The sequence below is a fragment of the Elephantulus edwardii genome, unplaced genomic scaffold (assembly GCF_000299155.1).
Source record: "Elephantulus edwardii isolate Elephantulus edwardi_28Jun2011 unplaced genomic scaffold, EleEdw1.0 scaffold00089, whole genome shotgun sequence".
Lineage (NCBI taxonomy): Eukaryota > Metazoa > Chordata > Mammalia > Macroscelidea > Macroscelididae > Elephantulus > Elephantulus edwardii.
Window position 1 is genome coordinate 8,630,262 of NW_006399839.1, and position 9,803 is coordinate 8,640,064.

Below are 9,803 nucleotides of genomic sequence, written 5' to 3' on the forward strand. Positions count from 1 at the left end.
TCCCTGGCCTATCTGGCTTCTGCTGCCAGATACCTATGTATACCTCACTATGCTACCTGGACTGGTGAGGCTCTCTCCCTTCAACACTACGCAGGCCCATACTGTCCAGGATGGAGGAGTCATGTATCTCCACACTTTTTTGGCTCTGCTAGTAAGATTCCTGCCCAGAGACACTCAAATGAAGCTCTCACTTTGTGGACTGGTAAACCCACTGAAGCTGCCTGGCTTGATGTGCAAGCAGCACTTCATTCTGTTTTCAATGTTATAATTTTGGGGGGGGGTCTGGGGGGTTCTCAGCACAGGGACCCTGGGTACTTAGTCTAAAGACTAAAGATGTCCTCTATTCTAGACTCTTCTTGATGGTGGTAAGGTAGCCTCTGACCTCTATGGGATTGGTCCTTCCGTATTAACCTACTCTTCGTCAATTTCAAGGTTTACCCCTTGCACCAGATCAATTTCTGAAGTACGTCACAGTCACTGAACTTGCATCATCATTGGCCTATCCTTTGCAAGACTGAACAGCCAGTCATTTTAAGGTCACGGCTGGGAAGGGCATATGAAAATGATTCATGGTCCTTTACCAAACATGATGTTCTTTTCTATCAAGTGCTCTCCCCTGATGATGCAGCTTAAGTAAGCAATTCACAGGCTTGTTATTCTCACTTCTAAAGCATTTGCTGGTGATCATGTGTTCGTCCTTCTGACAGTCCACACCATATTCAAGATTCTTTACTGTAACTACCATTTACATACACCAGTTCTTCTGCGATCTTCCTTACTCATTGTCTTGCTTTCACATGCAGAAGAGACCATTGAAAGTACTTTGGCTTGGGTCAAGCATGCCTCATTTCGAAGCAACAGCTTCTTATCACTTTAAAGACGTCTTTCACTGTGGATTAGATCAAAGTCATATGTCGTTTGATTTCTGGATCGTTGCTTCCAAAAAGCATTGATTATTGGTCCAAGTGGAAGGAATTTTTTGACGACTTTGTTGAAACCCTTTGAGCTTCTGTTGCTGTTGTTAGGTGCCGCTGTCCAGCTCCAACTCTCGGTGACCTTGTGCTGTACTCACTCACCCATCGCCGCCGTCCAGTAGGTATTGACTCATAACTGACACTCCAGCAGGTTTCCAGCACTGTCTGTTGCATGATAGGAGAATGGTCATCTCTCTCCCAAGATGCTGCTGATGGACTTGAACTGTTAGAAAAGTATGGCCTTTGGGTTACCAGCCCAGGTCCCGACAGACTGTCCCACCATAAACCTCGATATAGTGTTGTTATGTGCATGAAATTGGACCATATTGATAGCCGACCCTTTAGCAAGTTTTCTGAGGATATACATGGCACAAGAGAAGGTTGCCCATCTTTCTCCCACAGAGGAGGACTAAACATGGCCCAGTCCTGACCATCTTCATACTCACTGTTGGCCTCGAGCCCATGTACCAAGTTGTCAGTCTGTCTCCTCAGTGAATGGAAAATCACACAGCCTTCCATAGTCAGATGAAGATGGTATTTAAAATTCCTTCTTTGCTGTGGTTTGAGTGACAGTTTACAAAGCTTATTGGATTACCCATTCAACCACTCACACTTATGTTTTCTAATACGAGTTACAATACCTGACATGAAACTTCATAATTCCCACTTCATCCCTGTGAATCTCATCTTCACTAATCCTTCCAGCCTACCTTTTCCTTCCTCCTGGACTTTATTCTTGGGCAAACACTGATGAATTGACCTTGTATAATTGGTTATCCTAAAAAGTGAGCGCCTGCCTCTCAAACCGGCATTATTGGTCTCCTTATAGACCTATCTGGGTTTGTGTGTTTTTTTTTAAATTATTTTTTCCCATTGTTAAACATTTTCTTCTCCTCCACCCCTAACCCACCCTGCAATGCACCCCTTCTTCCAGATTGTTGTCATATGTGTAATGCTTAATCATATATTCCTTTTAGACAGTTCTTCCCTCATCTGTTATAATGCAGTGTTCATTATCTATCTGCTCTTTCCCCATTCTCTCTCCAACACCCCCATGCCAGTCTTATAACAGCAGTATTAAACAGTATTTGTCCTTTTGTGACTGAGATATTTCACTCAGCACAACATCCTCCAGGCTCCCCATATTGTATAATGTCTTACAAGTTCACTGTTGGTCAGTGCTGTGTAATGTTCCATTGTGTGGACGTACCGTAGTTTCTCTGTCCATTTGTTTGTTGATGGGCACTTGGGTTGCTTCCATCTCTCTGCTGTTGTGAATAACTCAGCAACAAACATGTCTTGTGTTTGGCTGAAAGTCGAGTCAATAAGGTCAGTTCTATCCCAGATTTGAAGGGTGAATATGATTTTGAAAACTGCCCCAGCATCAACACCATTGAGCTAAAATGTAATTTACTGAAGTATTCAAATATAGTGGCTACACTGAGACCAAGGTATCTTCAAGTGGCAAGTTGGTGCTCTTTTTAAAAAAATATTTTTAAATTGATTTTCATAGAATAATTCATGTCCATCATGTTTCATTCATATGCATTGTGTTTTCTACAATCTCTCATTTACATTGTTTCACAAAATCATTCACACACATTGTATGCCATGCAGTTAATTACCATTGATCTATGCTGACGAGGGTCCGAGGCAGTTGCTGCAGATGGTCAAGGACTGCAGCCTTCAATATGGATTGAAGTTCAACATCAAGAAAACAAAGATTCTCACCACTGGGCTGATTGGTAACATCATGATAGATGGTGAAGAGATTGAGATTGTTAACAGCTTCTATTTGCTTGCCTACGCAATCAACACTCTTGATACCAGCAGCCAGGAAATTAAAAGACAAATTGCATTGGGAAAGTCTGTTGTCAGGGACCTCTCCAAAGTACTGAAGAGCAATGATGTCAGACTGGAGACTAAGGTGGTGCCGATCCAGGTCTTTGCAATTACTTGCTATGTGTCAGAAAGCTAGACAATGACAAGGGATGATAGAAGGAGAATTGATGCCTTCGAGCTGTGGTGCTGGAGGAGAGTATTGAATATACCATGGACTGGCAGGCGAACAAACAAGTTCTTCCTAGAAAGGGTGAGACCAGGCTGCTCTTTGGAGACAGCTTCATTTGAAGCTTCATCTGATATACTCTTGGCATGTTGCAAGGAGGGACCAGTCCTTGGAGAGGGACATAATGCTTGAGAGGGAAGAGGGACAGCACAGGAGAGGAAGACTCTCTATGAGGTGGATTGATTCAGTGACTGGGGTAATGGGGGTAGGTGTGTCAGAGACTATAAGGTAAGCACAAGATAGAGCAGCGTTTAGGGCTGTTATACATAGGGTCGCTATGAGTCGCAAGCGACTTTATGGCACATAACAACAACAACAACAACATAACAACAACAACAACAACAACAACAACAACATGCCTGTTATTACACCATCCTTTCAGGTCCCCATTGAATCTTTCCCATTCCTCCCCTCTCCCCAGTCTGCCCCCTAAATTCTGCTATCCTAGTCCTTTCCACTCTCCCTCTTTCCCCAGCACACATCTTGTTAGTTATCCTGTTTCTGCAATAATGCTCTGATGCAGTATTTGTCCTTACGAGACTAAGTTAGTTCACTCAGCAATAATGTTCTCTAGATAACTAGAGTTTTACTAAGAGCCTCTTTTTCGTCCCCTCTCCCTTTGCTCTCAGCCTGAAGACAAGCAGAAAGCAGCAGCAGCCTTTGTCCAGCTCCAGAGAGCCATGGGGACGCTGGGCATCGCGGAGAGCGAGCAGCGAGCCCTGTGGCGGGTCCTGGCTGCCATCTACCACTTGGGCGCTGCGGGGACCTGCAAAGGTATGTCGCCTCCGCCAGGCTCACCTGGACCACCAGCTCTCCCCTCTGTCAGGTGCCTGACGAGGCCTGCTCTTCGTGGGTTGGGGACAGGGGCAATCCGTCCCATGCTGCGTGTCTGGGGTTACTCTTTGGAAGGTGCAGCAAGAAAGAAACAAGCCTGGATTTTTCAAACATTCTAGGTCAGCCGTGTCTAGTGTCTAGAAGCTGTACAGGGATGGCAATGCCACTTTAAAATGTGGCCTGTGTGACTGAAGAATTAAAAAAAAATATATACCTTATTTTTATGTTGGTGAAATTATGCAAAGACAATGCCAGACCATTGCAGTGATTTCTGCACAAGCGATACATTGGCAGTGGCTACAAACTTCAGTTTGCTCTGGCTTTCTCACTGTCCCTTTGCAAATCATTCCCCCTCCATTCGCTTAAACTTGCTGCCTCCTCTAAACATCCCATCTAATCCTTTGATTTGATCCCATGTTGATCTAAGTGCACGGTGCTCCAAACAGACATCCATCAGTAATGAAGATAAACTCTTGTTGTTCAAACAGAAGAGAAAACTGAAGGGCTTAAAACCAGAAAAGGTGTGAGTCAGAGTTGTACCCTTTCTCCATGTCTGTTCAATCTTTAAAAACTCCTCGCCATTGGATCGATACGCAACATCGTGATGGACAGAGAAAGGATTATAATTGTCTATAATTATAAATGACTTCGCCTCACCTGGATCCACAATCAGGCCACTTGGTACCAGCTAGTCAGGAGATCAGGAGACATATTGCACTGGGTTCAGTCTGGATTCAGGAACTTTTCCAAATTATTGAGGAGCAGGGATGTCAGTTTGAGGACTAAGGTGCGCTTGATTCAGGTCATGGTCTTGTCAGTCATTTGCTATGTATCTGAGAGGTGGACAATCACTAAGGATGACAAAAGAAGAATTGATGTCTTTGAACTGTGGTGTTGGAGAGAGTGCTGAACATCCCATGCTGTTGTGTTGTTATGTGCTGCCGAATCACTTGCTACTCATAGTGACCCTGTGTACAACAGCTCTAAACCCTGCTCTGTCCTTTGCCAATCTCAGTGTCTCTGACACACCTACCCCGATTACCCCAGTCACTGAATCAATCCACCTGATAGAGAGCCTTTCCCTTCTGCACTGTCCCTCCAACCTCCCAAGCATGATGTCCCTCTCCAAGGACCAGTTCCACCTTACAACATGCCCAAAGTATGTAAGACAGAGCCTCCGAATCCTTGTCTCCAAGGAGCCGCCCAATTTAACCCTCTCCAGGATGAACCTGTTTGTTCTCCTTGCAGTCCATGGTACCCTCAGTACTCTTCTCCAGCACTACAGCTCAAAGGCATCAGTTCTCCTTCTGTCCTCCTTAGTCATTGTCCAGCTCTCTAATGCATAACAAGTGATTGCAAAGTAGACCAAAGGAATAAACAGATACATCTTGGAGAAGGTGTAGCCAGAGTGATTCTTAGAGGCAAAGATGACGAAGCTTTGTCTCACAGACTTTAGGCATGTTGCTAGGAGAGGTTGTTCCTTGGAGAGAGACTTCTTGCTGGGAGAGGTGGAGAAACAGCGAAGGAGAGGAAGAGCCTTGAGCAGGTGGGTTGACACTGCAGCTATGGGCTTGATTGTGAGAGATTGTGAGGATGGCACCGCGTAGGACAGAGTTCGGATTAGTTGTTCATAGGGTCTTTATGAGTCGTACTCAACTTGATGGCACCCAACAACAAGAACAACATTCAGTCTGTATGCTGAGCGAATGACGTGATACACTGCATTATATTGTTATGTGCCATCAAGTTGTAACTGACTCATAGCTGACCCGCCAGTGTGTCTTCTGAGGCTGCAAATCTCATGGGAGGAGATTGCCCATCTTTTTGCCTCAGTGCAGCTGGTGGATTTGATCCAGCAACCTTTGGATTGGCAGCACAGCTCCTTACCACTAAGCTACCAGAGCCCCCCAAACTCATTTTAGAGGATGGAAAACCAAGGTGCAGAGTATCTGTGTGCAATAATGAGGTCTTGAGTGAAGCAGATTGGGGTTCAAACTCCTAAACTTCTCTGATCTTCAGTGCCCTGGGTGGTGCAACCACTAACCAAAAAGTTGATGGTTCAAACATGTTAGTGGTCTGGAGGTCTATTTCTGAAAGGTTACAGCCTTAAACACCCATTGGAACAGTTCTACTTTGCAACACACAAGGCTGCCATGAGCTGAAATTGACTCAATGACAACTGTTGAATTTTGTTTTTAAATTTTTTTAATTGTTATGTGAGTGAAAGTTTAAAAGGCAGATTTGTTTTTCATTCAACCAGTCACACATACTTTGTTTGATGACATTAATTATAACACCCACTTTAATAAGTGCACTTACCCCAGTTCCTCCTTATAATTCTCCTTTCCATCAATCTTTCTATTCTACCCTTTTCTGCCTTCTGGGCTTTATCTTTGTGAAAATGCTACCCTTTTGACATTAAATGGTTGGTTTTCTAAGGAGTAAGGAAGGAAACTCTCTGGTGGCTTAGTGGTAACGAGTTCGGCTGCCAACCCAAAAGCACACAGTTCAAGTCCACTGGCTGACTGCTCTTCTGGAGAAAGACGGGCAGTCTCCTCCCGTGCAGTTTACTGCCTCTGAAAACCCACTGGAGAGTCAGCTCTGAGTTGATTCTGACTCCAGGGTACCACAGCACTCTAAGGCTCAGGATGTCATTGGCCTCTTTCACATCTGTTGGTCCCTTCTCTCTCCTGTTTGGCTGATAGCTGAGCCATGGGAGTGAGTTTGATTCCAGATTCAAAAGTTGACTAAGGAATGTAGTCTCGATAACACTCTGACTTTTTAAAAGGTTTTTGAGTTTTGTTTCACATTTGTCCTCCTCTGTCAAGCATCTTCTGCTGTGATGCCTTTGAGAGATGTCAGTGAGAGAGCTGGGCACCATCTAAGTCTTCTGATCTCAGAGTTTTAGAAGCTGAAGTTTCAATGGTCCATGAATCCTTTGTACTAATTGTCTCATTAAAGCTTTGCTTGTCTTCTGTCTTCTTTGTTCCAGACAGAGACAACTGGTTTGGGTTTAGTGTTTGGCATTGCATGTGGGTTAAGTGGCTTTTTAAAAGTCATGCAAACAGCTCACCCCTCAGCTGCATCCAGGCATCCTGTTGACATGCGGAGGGGACAAAGTCTTCAGTTGCATGAGATCTAGCTTCTGCCTTACTTGTGTCATCAAGCTTTAACTTCCTTTGCCTCTCCTGAGACAAAACAGAGGCCAAGGCCTATTGACCTGTCATCCTCAATGATGATAGAACCCAGTTTGGTTGTAGAATTCTTTCTCCTGGTGCAGGTGACTGGGATGTGGGCCCAGGGACGTGACCCATCTCTGCAACCATCTGTAACCATGAACGAGAAAGTCACATTTATAAATATTTTATTAACGCATGATTATGGCAATAACTTCTCCTGGGCCTCCCCTCACCCCCGGCTTATAAATTATTTTGAGAAGAGCCTCCTTCTGTCTGCCTGGGCGACCTGCCCCGATGATTTACTTACTCTAAATTCTGCTTCGGAAGATCTCATAATAGGTTGCTTTAAAATCAGCTATTAAGAAGTTCAAAGTCATATATAAATGTCTTCTGCTTTGTGTCACAACAGATCATTTTGAAATATATTAAGAGTCATTTCCATTAATCAGGGTTTGGTGGGGTTTTTTTCCCCTTCTCTTCATTAAAATGATCCTCCCTTCCCAGTGCTCCTGATTCCCTTAATTTATTTTGAGAACCACAATCCGATGTTCAAAAACCTCCCCCTTCCATCCCTGCAGGGAAACTGGGGTCTCATAACTGGACTCAAGTTTCTGTGTTGTCTGAGCAGTAACCACGACCATCATTTTAATTCTTTCAAATACACATGTGCCCCTGGTTAGATCTTTAGAGGTGACTGGACGCCTGCAGTGACCCGCGGAGGAAGAAGGGTGTCACAGGCAAGAACACAAGCCCAGGAGTCAGCTTGCTGCTTGCAAATCCCAATTTGGCCTCTTGGAACCTCAGTCTTCCCCTCTGTAAAATGGGGAGGAAGTGAAAGAAACCACTTTTGAACTTTGTTAAGGGTTAAGCGAGTTAATGCCTGAGAAGGAGACACAGGAGGAAGGACTGGCCAGATTGGCAGATTGGCTTTATGGGATGCAGCTCGGCCCTGCTGGGACTTGAGTCAAACTTGAAGTCATTGCCATTGAGTCAGAACTGATGCATAGCTGACCCTCCATTGGATTTCTGAGGTTGCAAATCAAGAAGGAGATAGCCCAGCTTTTCGTCTACACTGGCGGGTTCCTGGCTCCTGGGCTTCCTTGAGAAGAGCCCTCGTTGGAGAAGCTGGGCATGGTAACTTTGAGATCTTGAGACACATACCCACTTGGTGGCTGAGGATACACTTCCCACCCTTTTTTTTTTTGCGTCGCATCCACACCTCTGTCCCATCTCTCGCTGGTGGGTCCCTTGCAGAGGCAGGGGGAGGGTGTTCTCACAGAGTCACACCACCCAGCAGGCAGCCGGTGATAGGCAGTCAGACACTGCCGTTCATTTGCTATTAACCAAGGCCCCAGCCGTCCCTCAGGAGCTGTTAGATAACAAGTCAGCCACATTTGTGTTTCATATCCTTGGCAAAATGAGAAATGCTTGTGGAACAATTAGCTGGAGCCCGTGAATTCCAAGGGCCAGGGGAACCCGTGCCCTCTGTGCTTTGATGAAGGAAACCTCTCCAGGGTGCTGAAGAGCAACAGTGTCAGTCTAGAGACTAAGGTGCACTTCATCAAAGTAAGGAGAGTGGAGGACGGCATCACCACTTCAGTGTCCATCTGTCACACCGTGGTGGTTTGCATTTGCTTGATGCTGGAAGCTTGTCCACTGGCATTCCAGACAGGGTCACTTGTGGTGGCCAGATCTCAGTAGTGCTTCCAGACTTTTGGCAGTCCATGGAATAGTCAGAATTCTTCACCAACGTCACAACTCTATGATATTGATTCTCTTACCTCTTTTTATTCCTTAGCTCTCCCAGACTTCTGAGACATTTGAAAAGTCTGTGGTTTGGGTCGGGTACACCTTAGTCGTTAAGGTGATATCTTTGCCTTTTCGGACTTGAAAGTGGTCTTTTGCAGTGACCTTGTCCAGTCCATTTTGTTGTTTGGTTTCTTGGCTGTGTCTTTGGCAGTGTCATCCTTGATCTCAGAGACACAGCTTCTTCCTCTGTGTAACGGGGAAAGAATTACCACTGGACCGATTGGTGACATCATGATAGATGGAGAAAAGATGGAAACTGTCAACAACTTTATCTTACTTGGATCCACAATTAACACCCTGGGTAACAGTGGTCAGGGAATTAGGAGACATATTTATTGCATTGGGAAAAGCTGCAGTTAGGGACCTCTCCAAATTATTGAGGAGTAATGATATCAGTTTGAGGACTAAGAGGCATCTGATTCAAGCCATAGTCTTTCTGATTACTTGCAGTGTATCTGAGAACTGGATAGTGAATAAGGATAACAGAAAAAATAATTGATGCCTTTGAATTGTGGTGTTGAGCACTGAATATCCCATGGACAGCCCAAAGAACAGATATGTCTTAGAGAAGGTGCAATTGGAGTGCTCTTTGGATGCAAGAATGAGGTTTTGCCTCATATATGGTGGACATGTTGCTAGGAGGGGCTATTCCTTGGGGAGGGACATGATGCTTGGAATGGTGTAGGGTTGGCGAAGAAGAGGAAGACCCTTGACCAGGTGGATTGACGTGGTGACTGCTGCGATGGGCTCTAATGTGTCCTGACAAGTGTGAAGATGGCACAAGATAGGACAGGGTCCAGATCTGTTGTTCATAGGGTCACAATGAGTTGTACTTGACTCAGCAGCATCTAGCAACAACAAACACATAGTCAGTATTCCCATCAAGTCAGGAAGTCAAAAGACAATTGCACCAGGTAAATCTGCTCTCAGGAACCTCTG

At 44.9% G+C, this 9,803-nt stretch overlaps 1 protein-coding gene across 1 annotated transcript in view; it reads left to right on the forward strand.

Annotated features, from left to right (window-relative positions):
• The window catches only part of MYO18B (myosin XVIIIB), a 321,585-nt gene that overhangs the window by 33,911 nt on the left and 277,871 nt on the right, over nucleotides 1–9,803 (forward strand). Inside the window, exon 11 of the mRNA XM_006890467.1 lies at nucleotides 3,672–3,816. Within this exon, the coding sequence (XP_006890529.1) occupies nucleotides 3,672–3,816 (145 nt within the window). The remainder of the gene's footprint in view (nucleotides 1–3,671; nucleotides 3,817–9,803) is intronic.